This window comes from Diceros bicornis, chromosome 30 (assembly GCF_020826845.1).
Source record: "Diceros bicornis minor isolate mBicDic1 chromosome 30, mDicBic1.mat.cur, whole genome shotgun sequence".
In the NCBI taxonomy this organism is placed as follows: domain Eukaryota; kingdom Metazoa; phylum Chordata; class Mammalia; order Perissodactyla; family Rhinocerotidae; genus Diceros; species Diceros bicornis.
The window spans coordinates 8,769,057-8,786,891 of record NC_080769.1 but is presented as its reverse complement, the minus strand read 5'-3'; the positions used below and the strand labels follow the sequence as shown (position 1 = coordinate 8,786,891).

General features: G+C 55.7%; 1 protein-coding gene across 7 annotated transcripts in view; it reads left to right on the top strand.

Annotated features, from left to right (window-relative positions):
* Positions 1 to 17,835, top strand: part of PDE4A (phosphodiesterase 4A) — a 43,868-nt gene that overhangs the window by 23,299 nt on the left and 2,734 nt on the right. For 5 of the 7 annotated variants that reach the window (XM_058525726.1, XM_058525727.1, XM_058525725.1 and 2 more), the window contains 13 exons: positions 5,840 to 6,031; positions 6,381 to 6,417; positions 6,508 to 6,578; positions 7,353 to 7,402; positions 7,572 to 7,684; positions 11,414 to 11,507; positions 13,008 to 13,231; positions 14,450 to 14,548; positions 14,667 to 14,831; positions 14,917 to 15,016; positions 15,177 to 15,331; positions 15,515 to 15,637; positions 16,008 to 16,190. In XM_058525726.1, the coding sequence (XP_058381709.1) occupies positions 5,840 to 6,031; positions 6,381 to 6,417; positions 6,508 to 6,578; positions 7,353 to 7,402; positions 7,572 to 7,684; positions 11,414 to 11,507; positions 13,008 to 13,231; positions 14,450 to 14,548; positions 14,667 to 14,831; positions 14,917 to 15,016; positions 15,177 to 15,331; positions 15,515 to 15,637; positions 16,008 to 16,190 (1,606 nt within the window). Of the gene's footprint in view, positions 1 to 5,839; positions 6,032 to 6,380; positions 6,418 to 6,507; positions 6,579 to 7,352; positions 7,403 to 7,571; positions 7,685 to 9,785; positions 9,924 to 11,413; positions 11,508 to 13,007; positions 13,232 to 14,449; positions 14,549 to 14,666; positions 14,832 to 14,916; positions 15,017 to 15,176; positions 15,332 to 15,514; positions 15,638 to 16,007; positions 16,191 to 17,835 lie in introns of those variants that run through there. The other 2 variants (XM_058525730.1, XM_058525732.1) reach the window with 2 other exon arrangements.

The following is a 17,835-nucleotide window of genomic DNA, read 5'->3' as shown; positions in this document are numbered from 1 at the left end:
ATTTCTGGGCTCTCTATTCTATTCCATTGGTTTATACGTCTCTCTTTATGCCAGTACCACACTGTTTTGATTACTGTAGCTTGGTAGTAAGTTTTGAAATCAGGAAGCATGAGACCTCCATCTTTGTTCTTCTTTTTCAAGATTGTTTTAACTGTTCAGGGTCCCTTGAGATTCTATATGAATTCTAGGATGGACTTTTTTTTTGCCGAGGAAGATTCACTCTGAGCTAACATCCCTTGCCAATCTTCCTCTTTCTTTCTTTGAGGAATATTAGCCCTGAGCTAACACCGTGTGAATCTTCCTCTATTTTTTACATGTGGGTTGCCGCCACAATTGGGCTAATGAGTGGTGTAGGTTGCGTCTGGGATTTGAACCCACAAACGCAGGGCCACCAAAGTGGAGCGTGCCAAACTTAACCACTATGCCATGGGGCCTGTCCCAGGATGGATTTTTTTTATTTCTGGAAAGGATGTTTTTGGGGTTTTAATAAGGATTGCATTGAATCTGTAGATCGCTTTGGGGAGTATCGACATCTTAACATTATTAAGTCTTCCAGTCCATGAATATGGGATGTCTTTCCATTTATTTGCGTCTTCCTTAATTTCTTTCAGCAACATTTTGTAGTTTTCAGTGTACAAGACCTTTGCGCCCTTTAGTTAAGTTTATTCCTAAGTTTCTTATTCATTTTTATGCTACTGCAAGTGGAATTGTTTTTATAACATCCATTTTAGATTGTTCATCGTTAGTACATAGAAAAGCAACTGATTTTTGTGTTGATTTTGTATCCTGCAACTTTGCTAAATCCATTTATTTGTCAGTTCTCAGAGTTTTGACACATGTAATCCCCACCACTGGCTTCCTCCTCTTAGCAAGATTCATTTGAGACTCATCCAGGTCGTTTTATGTATCAGTAGTTAAAAAAGAAACTGCTGTTTCTTCCTACTTTGCAAAAGACTTCCGACACCAAATGTGTGGTGTTTGCCCACACCAGTGCTCCAAGTCTCTGCAGACACCAGCTGGGTGGACTAGTTTGATTTAGTCCTGACACTGACTGCCTGGAGGTAGAGCAGATCCCACAGGTTAAGGGCTCAGTCCTACAAGACTGCCCCCACTTCAGGCATCAGTCTCAAGTTCAAGTTGTCGCCTGTGCTTCTGACCCACCGGCTATAAATCAGAGGTTCCCATGACCCCCTCCTCAGGTTCAATAATTTGCTAGAACAGATCACAGAACTCGGGAAAAGATTTACTTCCTAGATGACTGGCTTATTATAAAAGATACAGCTCAGGAACAGCCACATGGGAGAGGTGCGCACCGCAAGGTCTGGGGACGGGATGCAGGCCTTCCAGGCTGTCGCCAGGTGCGCCACCCTCCCGGCACCCCCATGTGTTCAGCAACCCGGAAGCTCTCGGGACCCTGTCATTTGGGGATTCTGATGGAGGTGCCATTATGTAGGCATGACTGACTAAGTCGTTGACCATCCCATTGGTGGTTAACTGAACCACCGGTCCCTCTCCCTTCCGCGGAGGTCTGGGATTGGGGCCAAAAGTTCCAACCCTCTAATCACATGGTTGGCTCCCCTGGCAACCAGCCCCCACCCTGAGGCTGTGCAGGAGTCCCCACCAGGCGGTCATCTCATTAGCATACAAAAAGACACTTTTCACTGCGGAGATCCCCAAGGTTTTAGGAATTGTGTGCCAGGAAACCAGGGCAGAGACCAAATATATCCTTCTTATTATTTCACAGTAGTTCATTTTTTATGGCTGAATAGTATTCCATGATGTGGATCTGCCACAGTTTATCCATTCACGAGTTAATGCACGATGGGTTTGGTTGTTTCCAGTCTTCGGTGATTATGAACAGAGCTCTATAAACATTTGTTTGTGGGGTTTTGTTTTTGTTTTTGTTTTTTTATAATTTTATTTATTTATTTATTTTTCCCCCCAAAGCCCCAGTAGATAGTTGTATGTGATAGCTGCACATCCTTCTAGTTGCTGTATGTGGGACACGGCCTCAGCATGGCCAGAGAAGCGGTGCGTCGATGCGCGCCCAGGATCCGAACCTGAGCCGCCAGCAGCAGAGGGCGCGCACTTAACTGCTAAGCCACAGGGCCGGCCCTGTTTTTGTTTTTTTACGGAGGAAGATTCGCCCTGAGCTAACGTCTGTGCCAATCTTCCTCTATTTTGTCTGTGGGTCCCTGCCACAGCATGGCTGATGAGTGGTGTAGGTCTGCGCCCGGGATCCAAACCCACAAACCCGGACTGCCGAAACGGAGTGTGCAGAACTTTAACCACGAGGCCATGGGGCCAGCCCCTGTCTGCAGGTTTTGAGTGGACATATATTTTCGTTTATCTTGGGTAAATACATAGAAGTGGATTTGTTAGATCATACAGTAAGTGTATGTTTAATTTCATACGAAATTGGCCAACCATCTGCCAGAGTGGCTGTACCCCTGGCATTCCCACCAGCAACGAATGAGGGTTCCAGTTGCTCCAAATCCTTGTCACCACTGGTATTATTGTTAGTTTTTATTCATTTTAGCCATCCTGGAAGGTGTGGAGTGGTAGTTCACAGTTTTAATTGCATTTCCCTAAGGAGGAATGAGGTTTCCCTGAGTTGTCTGTCTTCTTCTTATTGAGTTTTTTGTGTGTGTGAGGAATATCAGCCCTGAGCTAACACCTGTTGCCAATCCGCCTCTTTTTGCTGAGGAAGACTGACCCTGGGCTAACATCCGAGCCCATCTTTCTCCACTTTATATGGGACGCCACCACAGCATGGCCTGACAAGCGGTGCACTCATCCACACCCGGGATCCGAACCTGCGAACCCCAGGTCACCAAAGTGGAGGGCCTGAACTTAACCGCTGTGCTACCGGGCTGGCCCCATGTCTTCTTATTGTTGAGTTTTGAGAGTTCATTATACATTCTGGATACAAGTTCTTTGTCATATAATTTCTCCCAGTCTGTAGCCTGTCTTTTTATTCTCTTGACCATGTCTTTTGCAAAGCAGAACTTGTCACAGTGTTTTTAAAAAGTTTCTTGAAGTGTGTTTTGAAAAGAAGTTTGATTTTGACTATTTAAAGATTTCTGGTTTCTCTCCTATAATGGGAATATCTGGTTGCTCAGGGTCCCCAACCCCACTTTGCTTTTTTTTTTTTTTCGCTGAGGAAGGTTCGCCGTAAGCTAACATCTGTGCCAGTCTTCCTCTATCTTGTATGTGGGACGCTGGCACAGCATGGCTGACGAGTGGTGTAGGTCCTTGCCCAGGATCCAAACCCACGACCCCGGGCTGCAGAAGTGCAGCAAACCAGACTCAACCACTACACCACAGGGCTGGCCCCCCCACTTTGCTGATTATATCAGCTGCCTGGCCCCTGGGAGGGATGTGGGAGGAATGTGCTCTGATGGGGTCAAGTATGCAGAGAGCAGCAGTTAACGTTTTGATCTGAGGAGTCACAAGACTTGGGTTCGGATTCCGACCCCCCCATGATCTTACTGTGTGACCTGGAGCCAGCGAATCATTCTCCTCTCAGAACCTCAGTTTCTTCATCTGTAAAATGGAGTCGGTGAAGTCCCTCCCCAGTCCCCCACCCCAGGACTGGCCCAGAAAAAAGGCTCAATATGTGGAAGCTGGTATCACTGTTCTGGTCTAGGAGATTTCAAATTTATTTCTTAGCAGAGGGACCGTTCAAATAAAATCTTATGCTGACTCTCGATAGGTAGGACCAGAAAGAAGACGATTCCATTTCCTCCCCCTACCCCCTTGCACCGACCAGAGCATAGCCTGAAGTCTGCTGACCAGTTTAACCCCCTCACTTTAATAATGGAGTACCAGACCAGAGAGGGCAGTGGCCTTCCAAAAGCCACACAGCATGTCACAGGCACCCAGCTCCCCACTCTCATCCTCAGTTCTCCTTTTTTTTTTTTTTTTGTGAGGAAGATCAGCCCTGAGCTAACATCTGTGCTAATCCTCCTCTTTTTGCTGAGGAAGACCGGCCCTGAGCTAACATCTATTGCCAATCCTCCTCCTTTTTCCCCCAAAGCCCCAGTAGATAGTTGTATGTCATAGCTGCACATCCTTCTAGTGCTGTATGTGGGACGCGGCCTCAGCATGGCCGGAGAAGCGGTGCGTCGGTGCGCGCCCGGGATCCAAACCCGGGCCGCCAGTAGCGGAGCGCGCGCACTTAACCGCCAAGCCACAGGGCCGGCCCTCAGTTCTCCTTATCGATTGCTTTCCTGAGTCCACTACCAAGTGCTGTCTATGGGGCTGATAGATTTATAATTGCCAGTGATTTTTGTGTGTGTGTGCTCTGCACTAGGCACTGTTCTGCACATTTTCCCTGTGTTAACGCTGGTCACCTGGATGACCCGAGGGAGGTGGCGGTTGCCCCCATTTGGTGGATGAGGAAACTGATATTCAGTCATTTCCCCCAAATCACACAGCTGGGAATTGTTACAGCCAGCATCTCCCTGCCTCGTCCTGAGGGTCTGTCTGGCCAGTGCCCCCAGGCTAGGGTCCCGCAGTCTCCTCTCTCTCTGTAGCTGTGTCTCTGTCATAGTCTGTCTGTCTGCACTCCAGCCACACCAGCTTTCTTGCTGGTCCTCAAGCAGAAACCGAATCCTGCCAGAGGGCCTTTGCACATGCCGTGTCCTCACCCTGGAGTGCTCTGTCCCACCTCCTGAGCCGTGGCCTGCTCCTCCTCATCCTCCAGGCCCTGCTCAGATGTCACCTCCTAGGAGAGGCCGGCCTCAACCACAGTAGCTAAAATCACCTCTCCAGTAACTTGCAGTCATCCACCTCGTTTTAATTCTCTGCCTGGCACAATCCAGTTTATGTATTCATTCATTTGTTCATACATTTTATAATTCATTCAACAAACATTTATTGGGCATCCACTGTATTCCAGGCCATGTTCTTGGCCCAAGGGATATGGCCATGGACAAAGCAGACAAAAATCCCTGCTCTGCAGAGCTTGGTTCTAGAAGGGAAGGGAAATAGTAAAGAAGATAAGGAAAACATAGAACATGTCAGATAAGTAGTACTTTTTTAAGGAAGGGAAATATGAAATATTAGGGGAGGGGAGGCGACTTTTGAGCTGATGCTGAAGGAGGTGAAGGAGGAGCCATTGGCCATCTGGGCAGGGGAAGCAACCTGTGCAAAGGCCCTGAGGCAGGAATGTGTTTGAAATGTTTAGGGAACAGCAAGGAGGCCATTGTGGCTGGAACACAGTGAGTGAGGGGTAGAGTGGGAGGTCACGGGACAGGGCCTTGTGGGCTGCAGTGAGGGCTTTGACTTTTGCTCTGAGTGAGCTGGGAGCCATAGAAGGTTCTGAGCAGAAGACGGACATGACCTGACTCAGGTGTTCACAGGCGCCCTTCTAGGGAGGAACAGACTGAGGGGCAGACAGGAGCCGGGGACCACAGCAGAGGCGAATGCGCTGGCAAGCGATGGTGGGGGCTGGCCAAGGAGCGGGTGAGAAGTGGCCGGGTTCTGAATAGATCTGGGCAGCGAGGCTGATTTGAGGTGCAAAGGGAAGAGGAGAGCCAAGGAGGACCCCACAGCTTTCGGGGTGTGCACGGCTGCTAGGTTACCCCTGTTTATAGTCCGGCCCTCCCATGTCATCTCCGTGAGGGGCAGATCGTGGTCTGTCTTGGTCCCCACTGTGTCCCCAGGGCCTGGCTCTGCAGTTCCCTGCCTCCCATCTTTTTCGTGGTGTCTGCCTCTCTTTAATGTCCTCTGTCAGCCCCCCCATCTCTGCTGGCATTCCTTGGTCCCCTCATTCCTCCTGACCTCACCCCCTCCATCTCAGCCCCCTGACCCTCCTCCCGCCCGCCCCCTGCAGCTTCGAGGCAGAGAATGGGCCGACGCCATCCCCCGGGCGCAGCCCCCTGGACTCGCAGGCGAGCCCGGGCCTCGTGCTGCACGCCGGGGCAGCCAGCAGCCAGCGCCGCGAGTCCTTCCTCTACCGCTCAGACAGCGACTACGACATGTCACCCAAGACCATGTCCCGGAACTCGTCGGTCACCAGCGAGGCGTGAGCACCACCACCCGCCCCCCGGCCCTTCCAGGCCTGGCCCCAGCACAGGCTGCCCTTCCCAGCAAGGGGGGGCACTGCCCAAGTGTCCCCCCACCCCCACCTGAGCCCCCCTCCCTGACAGCTATTTCCTTCAGGCCCGGCCCCTGCAGTGTGTCCACCCTTGTGAGGTGTCAGTGCCCTCTCCCCCCACCCCACGCAGCCCCCTCCCTGCCCACCAGCCTCCCCGGGCCCAGCGCCCACAGATGCCACCCTAGGGAGCTGCTTCTCTGGGACCCCAGCCTCTCTCCACCCAGGCTCTTGGGGGTCCCACTATGAGGACCCCTGACCGCCCCGTCCTTGACTGCAGGCACGCGGAGGACCTCATCGTGACGCCGTTCGCCCAGGTGAGACCCTTCCCCACACGTGGGGACAGGGGCCAGCCCCGGCTGCCCCTCTGGGTGGATCCCTCTCCTCACCCCTGCTCCCCATCCCAGGTGCTGGCCAGTCTCCGGAGCGTTCGCAACAACTTCTCCCTTCTGACCAATGTGCCCATTCCCAGCAACAAGTAAGTCGAGGCTGGGCCCCAGGGCCCATGATCATGAGGCACATCACACTTGGGTTCAGCTGTCCGCTCTGCTGTGTGACTTCAGGCAGGCACTTGACCTCTCTGAGCCTCTGTTCAGGCAACAGCTCTCCTGAGCCAGTAAACCACTGTGATTCAAATGCCTGAGACACAGAAACTTTTATAAAGACCAAGGGGTCCAGACACACGGTGGTGAGGCCATGGGTAGCCAGGCACCCCACCTCGGGGCCACTCTTGGCCCTGATGCCAACTTGCTGCAAATAGCATCCTGTGGTACCTCTGTTCCTCCTCCATAAAAATGGGAATTTAATAGTGCCTCCATCAGATGACTGCTGTGAGGAGTCCAGAAGATGACATATAGAAAGTGCTAGAACATTGTCCAGTACATAGTAAGTGCTCACTAAATAGGAGTAGTTCTTATTATTTTGGGACAGAGGTGTGGCTGACAGCTGCTGGTACTCTGGGAGTTGGGGGGCAGAGCCGCCCTCAGAAGGTTCAAGGAGTTGTGGGGAAGGGATGGTCGAGGAGGCAGGAACTCTGGGGACACAGGACCGGAACCTTCCACTGATCCTTGAGCCTCAGTTTCCTCATCTGTAAAATGGGTTCTTGCTGAGCTCTGTGAGAGGCTGCAGGCAGAGGACGTGGCAGCGTGCGTGGGACACAGTGAGCACTCAAAAAGAAAAATCAGTAGTTTGTGGAGAGAGGGCGGCAGGGATCTGGGGGGCCAGGCTGACCCTGGAGCCCCATCTCTTGCAGGCGGTCCCCGCTGGGCGGCCCAACCCCGGTCTGCAAGGCCACGCTGTCAGGTAACTAAGCCCAGGGGGTGGAGAGGGCCCCTCTTGCTGCCCCGGCGCGGGTCCCTCACCCTTCCCCGGCACCCCCCTCACCTGGCGGACCCCCATCACCAGGGGCTGGGACCTCTGGAGGCCTACCTGTGGACCTTCTCGGTCACTGCTCCTGCTGCCCCTTCTCCAGAGGAGACGTGTCACCAGTTGGCCCGGGAGACTCTGGAGGAGCTGGACTGGTGTCTGGAGCAGCTGGAGACCATGCAGACCTACCGCTCCGTCAGTGAGATGGCGTCCCACAAGGTGTGCGGGCCTGGGGACTGCAGGGCGGGCAGCCCTGAGGGGAGGGGCCAGCCGCTGGGCGGCACCTGTGGGCGGGGCCAGCCATGGGGCGGGGCCAATCCCTGGACAGAGCCTGAGGGGAGGGACCAACTGCTGGGTGGGACCTGTGGGCGGGACCAGCTGTGGGCGGAGCCAATCCCCGCGCAGAGCCTGAGGGGTCGGGCCAACCGCTGGGTGGGACCTGTGGGCGGGGCCAGCCATGGGGCAGGGCCAATCCCTGGGCAGAGTCTGAGGGGTGGGGCCGACCGCTAGGTGGGACCTGTGGGCGGAGCCAGCCGTGGGGCAGGGCCAATCCTTGGATAGGGCCTATGGTGTGGGGCCATTCTCTGGGCAGGGCTTGCGGGGTGGGGCCAACTGCTGTATGGGGCCTGAGGGCGGGGCTAACCACGAAGCCGTGCTGGTGGGCGGGGCCAACTTGCGGATAAGGCCTGTGGGGTGCGGTCAGTCCCTGGGCAGGGCCAATCCCTAGGCGGCAGCTTCGGGACTTATAACTCCTAGATTCTGACTTTTCCCAGGGCTGGAGGAGCCTGGTGTGTGTGTGTCTGTGTGTGTCTGGTTGTACATCTGTCCGTAGGCGACCATCTCCTTGGGAATGGGGTCGTATGCTTGTATGGTCTACTGGTGTGTCTCTGTGGCTATGGGTCTGTGCGGCTGTCAATTTATTGGCTACACATTTGCTGTGCGGGGCTGGGTGGGGCGGTGTTCTGAGAAGATCCATCAGGAGTGTACCTATGGAGGGTGTATGGGTGTGCACAGGCGATTATCCAGGGTTGTAAGTGTGTGGGGCTGTGCTGGAGGGATGTGTATGTCTACAGGTGTGAGTTGGCCCAAGTGCGAATCTGTGTGTATCTCCATGTGTTTGTGCCTGTGTGTGTGCTCTTGCAGGGCTGCAGGGGAGGGTGCAAGGCTTCCATGTACAGTTGCACAGACTGTGCACTGCACAACTCCAGGGGGCACCGTTCAGAAAGCAGGCAATGTAAATGATGCTTCCTGGAGTTGTGCAGCACGGTGGCAGCCCATGTGGGAGGATTGTCTGTCAGGAAATGAGTGTGCATGGGGGTGCCTGTGTTGGGGGTGCATATCTCTGTGGGTGGAGGTTTGTCTGGGAACATGCGAGTCTGAGGGTGATTGTGTCTCAGGGTGTGTATGTTTTGAACATCTGAGAATGTGACTGTCTCTGAAGGTAGGTCTGCAGGTGTGTTTCTGCAATGGTGTGTGTGTGAATGTAAGTGTGAGTATTCCCTTATGGATTTGTCAGGGTACATTTGTGTCTAAGGCCACACGGGTGCTTGAGTTTATTTGAAACTGTGTCTGTTGGTGTGTTGAGTGTGTGTCTGTAAGTGTGTCCAGTATCTGGGTGTTCGTCCTTCAGTGTGTGTCTGCACGTCTGGGTGTGTGTCTGTGTTCTTGGAAGGGGTGTGTCTGAAGGCTCCACTATGTAAATGTAAATATGTTGGACCTCAGAGTTGTGACTGTGTGTGTGTCGGGGGGCGGTCAGTGTAGGACGGAAAGCATTTGGGTATCTGTGTGTGTTCCAGTGTGTCAAGTGTCTGGCTGTGTTGGTGTGGAAGGTGTGTCTCCGAGTGTGTGTGTGTCTGTGAGTGTGTGGAGCATCTGGGTTGGTGTCTGTCTCTGGGTGTGTGCATGGAGGGTGCATGTGTCTCCCTCCCTATCCCCGGGGCCCCTCCTGTGTCCTGGCTGAGGCCCCTTTAACGCCCCCCCACCCCGGGCACCCCCTGACGTCGCCTCCAGCCTGCCAGTGCTGCAGTGAGCGCGCACACGCACGCACACACACAAGCGGACACACGGAGCCCGGAGCCTCCTAAGCGTCCTCGCGGGACCCTCGCCCTGCCCGTCCCCCCATGGGCAGGGGTCCTCTGCCGCCTCCAGCTGCAGCCTTGCGGGGGCCCATCGGGGCCAGAGGCGGGTGGACCATGTAACCAGGGCTGCCGCCGGGAGCGCGGAGGGGAAGGGAGCCCCCAGCCCTGCTGGGCCGGCCCAGGCCCCTCCGCAGCTCCCCCTTGCACTGCCCACCTGCCCGGCACCCTGCCCCCCTGACAGTGGCTGTTAACCCCGGGACTCCCCACACCCAGCCTCTGTGTGCGGCAGCCCCGAGCGGGGCGACGACTCCAAGATGCCCTTGGTGGATTTCTTCTGTGAGACCTGCTCCAAGCCGTGGCTGGTGGGCTGGTGGGACCAGGTAGGGGAATTCCGGGGGTGGGGGGTGATGGACAGGAGACCCCGCCCTGGCCCTCCCCCCTCGGACCCTCCAGCCCCCAGTCTGGGCTCATGTGTGCAGCTGTGCACGTGTGGTGCCTGGAGATGAAGCCTTGTGACTGTCTCTGTGTGTGTGGCCCAGGGCTGGGCGTGGATGGCGGGTGGCTGGGGGTGTGGGTCTCTCGCTGGGTGTCACTGTCACTGCACACGTGTGTGTGACTGCAGGGGTGTGGGACCACCTCACCCTGTGCTCGTTTGCCTGGGTCATGGCGTGGCCCTGTCTGAGATCATTGGCTGATTGTGGTGTTGTGTATTGGGCCGTGTTTGTGAGCCCAGAGCTGTGTGATTTTTCTGGGGTATGTGACCCCGAGTGTCAGTGACTGCCTTAGTGTGTATGCCCCTTGATGAGTGTGTCTGGGGCTGTGTAGAAATGTGTAACCCGGGAGTCTGTGACTCTGTGTGCGGGTGTGTGACTTTGTGGGTCCATCTTGTGTATATCGGTGTCTCTGTGTGCGCCCAGGGTCCCTGGGAGCACTGAAAGGAGTGAGTGAGCGTCTCCTCCCGGTGTGGGCCACTCGGGCTCACCCTTCCTGCCAAGTGTCCCTCCTGCCTGTCTGGACAGAGTCTGCTCCTGCTTTGGGGGTGCTTTGATGGAGCTTGGGGGCGGGGAACCGATGCCCTTTCTTCTCCATGCACAATGTCACAGCAGACACTTGTGTGAAGTGGCACGAGGGGACCAGGAGGGGCCCCCAAGCCTGGTTCTGGGCATACTCCGTTCATCTCTGCGTCTGTCCACCCCTCCGAGGTTGGGGGAGAGGGGGCTATGAGGGGAACCCCCCTCCCCTGGGTGACTGAACTATATAGGTTTCTGCCCCGCCGCGGCCAAACCTTCTCTTCACACAGAACTTGGGGACTGCATTCCCTCCTTCCAAACTGAACTAGGGGTTGGAGGCCAGGACCCCCACGGTGTGGGGTCCATGTCTGGGAAGACCTGGGCCAGGGGTAGCTCTGGGAAGGCAAGGGTTAAGGGGCCTGCGGCCTGCTTCCCTTTCCTCCAGCTCCGCAGCTGGTTGGAGGGGGAGTTGCTAAGGAGACTCCCATCGCCATGGCAACGGGAGTCTCCTGACACCTCATTGGCTCCCTGTCAGGCAGGAGCCCCTCCCTTCCACAGGTGCTCCTCTGGCTCCTCCTGGGGGGGAGGAGTATGGGGAGGGGAGCCCCTCCTTCCTCAGGCAGGGAGGGGAACGCTGAGCAGTTCTGACTCCCCAAGCCTGGGGACCCCCGTCCAGAGTTGGGAGGAGAGGAGGGGCTGACCCCTCCCCTCTAGCAGCCTGCTAAGGACTCTGTTAGCTGAGCAGAGCAGGAGGAGGGACTCATAGGGGCTTCAGAGGTTTCTTGGGAGGGCTGACCACCCTGCCCCCCCCCCGGCCCCGTGACCCCATCATTCTGTCCTTCTTACCTCCTTCCCCTTAGTTCAAGAGGATGCTAAACCGAGAACTCACACACCTGTCAGAGATGAGCAGGTCAGGAAACCAGGTGTCTGAGTACATCTCCACTACATTCCTGGGTGAGTGGGGGCCAGAACTTGTGTGTGGTGGGGTGTGCACCTGGACTGGAGGGGGCCGCCCCAGACCCTGTGTCCTATTGCCTACATTTGCCCAAGGGACCCTGACTCACCCAAAGTCACTATGCTCAAGAATTCGCATCCTCATGATGCCCCCAAATTCAGTGGGACCCCACCTTCTAGAACCCCTACATTTAAAAATCTCTCCAACTGAAAAGTCCCTCCAAACTCAGTGGAACCCCAATAGCACTCTCAAACTCCAGACCCCAAGAAACCCCCACACTCAAATAGAATTCCTAAACTTTAAAATGCTTCCAGGCTGAAAAGCCTCCCCAAATTCAATAGAATCTCCAAACTTGGAATGCCCCCCAAATTCAGAAGATGCCCCAAATTCAAGAGAGGTACCCAAACTCAGTAGGGTTCTCAAACTTAAGGAAACCTCTGCCCTTAAAAGCCCATAAAAGACCCCCAAACTTTAAAAAACCTCCAAGCTGAAAGTCCCCCAAATTCAATAAAATCCCCCAACTTGGCATGACCTCCCAAATTCAGTAGACCCCTCCAAACTTCAGATACCCAAACTCAATAGAATTCTCAAGCTTAAGGACCTGTAAGAGATTCCCCAAATTTAGGAGAATTTCCTAACTCAGTGGAACCCGCAATATAGTAGACTACCCCAAATTCATTGGAATCCTAAAGCTCATGGAGATCTCCAGCTCATCCTAACCTCTGAACCCAAGAGTTCCCAAGCTTAGGATATCCCCCACAAACTCAGGATAATTTCAGTTTGTACCCAAAGGTCCCCAAATTCAGGAGAACCAGCCCCCCCAGGCTCAAGAGAAAGGTTCAGAGTTTCAAATGCTCCCGCCATTCGGGGTGCCCGAGTTCTGAGATCCAGCCAATGGAAGCACAGCATGCAAATGACCCCTATTAGGCCCTGTCACTGACTGGCAGTACAGGTCACAATGGGTGGCCCTGGCTGGGTTTTGAAAGCTCTTGAGAGCTCAGGAAAACGGCTCCTGGGGCTGGCCCCTAGGCAGGCTGGTGTCAAGGGAGTTGGAGGGGTGGTCCATGGAGCCAGAGACCACCCTTCCCTCCATCCTCCCAGCGCTGTGCACCCCGACCAGCACTCTCGGTCACCATGGACGTGTTGTCCCTGCCCAAAAAGGTTCCCAGCCTATCCAGGGCAGGCAGCGGCTCTCTTTAGCATCCCCACCCCGCTTCCTGACTTCCCATGGCACCCCCCTGCCAAACGCGGTGATTGGACTGCGGCCCCCCCATAGCTCCCGGTGGGCCGCAGGGTCCCCACTCCAGCCTGCCACCTCCCAGAAGAATTCCTCCCTCCCCGCTGGTTTCCAGCCTATGAGTAACCAACAGGATGACACCCCAAAGGGGTCTGCCCTCCCGGGTGAGACTTCCCAGGGCATGTGGGAAGCGGGGGGCTGAGGGCCGGATGAGGGAGCCTCTGTGGGGTTCTCATGCTTGTCTCTCCTCCGTCTTCTGCAGACAAGCAGAATGAAGTGGAGATCCCCTCGCCCACCATGAAGGATCGAGAAAAACAGCAGGCGCCACGGCAGAGGCCCTCCCAGCAGCCCGCGCCCCCTGGGCTGCAGTTCCAGCCCATGTCTCAGATCACGGGGGTGAAGAGGCTGGTGCACGGCAGCACCCTGAACGACTCCAGCATTCCCCGCTTTGGGGTGAAGACCAACAAAGAGGAACTCCTGGCCCACGTGGGTGGGGGCTCAGCGGGGGCCGGGCTGCAGAGAGGCGGGCTCTCCTGGGGCCCAAAGAGGGAATGGGTGTCGGGTCACCCGGAGATGAGGATTTGGGTGTACCTGCTTGATGAGACCCTCGGGAGAGAGGGAGTTGAAGCCCGACAGGAAGGTGCTGAGCAGGGAGGTGGTCTCAGCTGGAGTCCTGCCTCGGCCTCATCCCACTGGGAACTCTGGAGTGCTAACAGCAGCACAGAGTCGAGCCCATCTTGAGCTGTCAGTCACTGGGTGGCCGGCATCACCCCCTCCATGTAGCCCCGTGACATAGTGGTTAAGTTTGGTGCGCTCCACTTCCATGGCCCTGGTTCATGGGTTCAGTTCCCGGGCATGGACCTACACCATTCGTCCGCAGCCATGCTGTGGTGACGACCCACATACAAAACAGAGGAACATTGGCACAGATGGTAGCTCAGGGCCAATCTTCCTCAGCAAAAAAAAAAAGAAAAGAAAAGAAAAGAAAAGTAGTTTTCTGGAAAACAGGGCAGCTGTGAGTCTTTGTAACCAACAGTCCCAGCAGCTGGGGGATGGGTGCACTGGCCAGTGAAGGGGATCTGGGCAGAAGCCCAACAGCGTCCACTACAGGCCACACCTAGTTCGGCTCCTGGCTGTTCCATGAGACCTTAAGCCAAGGGGCTCCCACATTGATTTGTGCAGTGGACGCGATGCACTCTGGGTGGCTCGCTCAGCTGGCATTTATTGTAACCCTCTGTGAGCTGGCACTGGCCACTGGGACATTCAGTCACTCAGTGTTTATTGAGCACCTACTGTGTGCCGATAATGTGTGCCTTTCCTCCTGACACTCATGAACCTCATAGCTCAGAGGCTGAGCCGTGCTGGGGGTCAGCCGTGCTGGGTTCACATCCCAGCTTTGACGCTTGTGAGATGTAAGATCTTGGATAAGTCACGTCACTTTCTGAGCTGGGGTTCCCTCACCTGCCAAATGAGATCGGGCTCTGAGTGCAGCGCTTGGCGGGTAATCAGAGGTCAGTTTACAGTCGCTGTGGTTGCTGTTATTTTCCGGCCCAGCAGGACGTGGGCAGTAAACTCTGTGCTGCAGAGCACACCACCCACCGGGTGAGCAATAATGATGCGACCTTCAGACCAGACCTCCTAGGAAAGAGCCTAGCGGGCCCTGGGCCTTGCGGGCTCCTGACCTCTGGCCTCCGTCTCCACCAGGAACTGGAGAACCTGAACAAGTGGGGCCTGAACATCTTCTGCGTGTCGGATTACGCAGGAGGCCGCTCCCTCAGCTGCATCATGTACACCATCTTCCAGGTACGGCGGGCGGAGGGGGGCGGCGGGAGGAGGGGGCGGTGGGCGGAGGGGGCGGTGGGCGAGGGAGCAGGGCAGCGCGGGGAGCTGAGGGCCCGTCGCCCCCCATCCCCGCCCCCAGGAGCGGGACCTGCTGAAGAAGTTCCGCATCCCGGTGGACACGATGGTGACATACATGCTGACCCTGGAGGACCACTACCACCCCAGCGTGGCCTACCACAACAGCCTGCACGCCGCCGACGTGCTGCAGTCCACCCACGTGCTGCTGGCCACGCCGGCTCTGGACGTGAGCACCGCCCGGCCCCCGTGTCTCCCCAACCCCGTCTCTCTCTGACCCCCCGTCTTTCTAACCCCTGTCTCTCTGCCCCCAGGCTGTATTCACGGACCTGGAGATTCTCGCCGCCCTGTTCGCGGCTGCCATCCACGACGTGGACCACCCTGGGGTCTCCAACCAGTTCCTCATCAACACCAGTGAGTGGCCCTCCGGGGGGCGGGGCCGGCCGGGCTGGGGGCGGGGCCGGCCGGGCTGGGGGCGGGGCCGGCCGGGCTGGGGGCGGGGCCTGCGCCGCCCCTCCCCCCGGGGCGCCGGGAGGCTCCGCCCCCCCTGACCGCCGCGCGGGCCTGGCCGCAGATTCGGAGCTGGCGCTCATGTACAACGACGAGTCGGTGCTGGAGAACCACCACCTGGCCGTGGGCTTCAAGCTGCTGCAGGAGGACAACTGTGACATCTTCCAGAACCTCAGCAAGCGCCAGCGGCAGAGCCTGCGCAAGATGGTCATCGACATGGTGGGCGGGGCGGGGGCGGGGACTTTGGGGAGGGCCCGGTCTGAGTCCGGGACAGGAAGGTCCCTGGGGGGAGAGGCGTCCTTTGCGGGGGCTTGTGGGGCGTGAAAACTTCAGAGGTCCGCGTCAGTGGAGCAGGCGGGCAGCAGGGCTTCAGGGGCCCCTGTGACGCCCCCTGGCCCGCAGGTGCTTGCCACGGACATGTCCAAGCATATGACCCTCCTGGCTGACCTGAAGACCATGGTGGAGACCAAGAAAGTGACCAGCTCGGGGGTCCTCCTGCTGGACAACTACTCCGACCGCATCCAGGTGCCCGCCTGGCACATCATATAAGGAGATGGGACCCCTTCCCCGCCCCTCCCACCTTAGGTCTGGGTTCCCCCCCTCCCTCAGCCTCCAGCTCCCAGGTTGCCCATCTTCCTGTCTCCTTTTTCTCTCTGTTTCGTCTCCCTATCTTGCTCTTCCAACCCCCGTCTCTCCATCCCATCTCCCCCAATTCTTTCTTCCCTTTTCTCATCAACTCTCTCCTATCCCCCCCCACTTGTCTCCCTCTCTCCTGTTCCTCTGTCTCTCTCCATGTCCCCCCACCCCTTCCTTCCACTCTCGCCCCAAGTGGGAAGTAAGGAAGGCCCCAAACTGGGAGGGGACGTGGCCGCTGAAGGTGCCCCACCTCCCGCAGGTCCTGCGCAACATGGTGCACTGCGCAGACCTCAGCAACCCCACCAAGCCGTTGGAGCTGTACCGCCAGTGGACGGACCGCATCATGGCCGAGTTCTTCCAGCAAGGCGACCGGGAACGTGAGCGGGGCATGGAGATCAGCCCCATGTGCGACAAGCACACGGCCTCTGTGGAGAAGTCTCAGGTACGTTCCAGAGCAGCCCATGGAAGGGAGCAGGGCGGGCCTCCCCACCCCATCCGGACCTGGAGCTGAGACCCACCCTTCCGGGTTCGGTGTGTATGCCCTTCCAGACCAGGGTTACCCATCCCCGGCACTGTTGCTGTTTAGGGCCGGATCGTTCTCTGTGGTGGGCACCCACTAGATCCCAGGAGTTTCCTCCTTTTCCAGTTTTAACAATGAAAAATGTCTCCAGACACTTTCAAATGTCCCCTGGGCATGCAAATCACTCCCAACCCCCTAGAAAAACTAATTTTGTTATGTAGTTATGTTCACAGGCAGCTTAATAGCAATAGTTTGTGAGTTTAGGGGCCAGCTCCATGGCGTAGCGGTTAAGTGCGCGCACTCCGCTGCTGGCGGCCCGGGTTCGGATCCCGGGCGCGCACCGATGCACCGCTTGTCAGGCCATGCTGTGGCAGTGTCCCATATAAAGTGGAGGAAGATAGGCACAGATGTTAGCCCAGGGCCAGTCTTCCTCAGCAAAAAGAGGAGGATTGGAATGGATGTTAGCTCAGGGCTGATCTTCCTCTCAAAAAAAAACAAAAAAAACAAAATAGTTTGTGAGTTTAGTTTTTTTTAAAAATATAAATTGCATCAATATATGCCCATTTTTATACAGCTTATCTTTTCTTCCCAACAATGACTTGAAGATATTTCCAAGTTATTACTCATAGATTTACCATACCCTTTTTCATTGCTGTGTAGTATTCCCACAGATATAGCTAGATAATGGTTGTGTAGTCATTCCCCTGTTGATGGACATTTAAGTATTTAGTAGTTAGGAATTCACAGTGACTCAAACAAGATAAAGCTTTTTGTTTTCCTCTTATGTAAGCAAAGTCTAAAGAAAGGGAATTTGGCTCTCTGGCTCCACAGAGTTGGCAGGAATCCCAGAGCTTTCATTATTTCTCTCCTCCCAGCCAAAGCATGGGGCTTCTATCCTCAGAGATGCCTCTCATGGTCACAGATGCTGTTGATGCTCCAGCCATTCTGGCTACATTCCAGGGAGGAAAGGCCTCTGCCAGTTGAGGCAGCCCCCAGCATCCTCTGTCTACAGGCGGTCACATGGCCACCCTCTCTTTGCAAGGGAGTCTGGGAAATGTAGTTTTCCACTGGAAGCATTGAATTCCCTAAGAAAAATCAAGATTCTATCAATGTGGAGGAGGGAAGAGGATACCAGGGTATTAGCCAGTAGTCTGCCATGAAGTTATTTCTAGTTTCTTTTTGTTGCACAAAAATACCATAATGAATATCTGTGGTGTACCACAGTGTTTTAAGTTAACCCCCAACTGATGTAGATACAGAGCTGTTTCCAGTTTTTGCTTATATCTCATATGTGATTTTTTTTCTTACTTGGGCAAGAGGTTTCCCAGGGTGGATCTGGAGAAGCCAGATTGCTGGGTCCAATGGTATCAGCATCTTTTAAATCTTATTGGATCCCGGGGCCTGCCCAGTGGCACAAGCGGTTAAGTGCGTGCGCTCCGCCTTGGCCACCCAGGGTTCACGGGTTCAGATCCCGGGCGCGCATCGATGCAACACTTGTCAGGCCGTGCTGTGGCGGCGTCCCATATAAAGTGGAGGAAGATGGGTGTGGATGTTAGCCCAGGGCCAA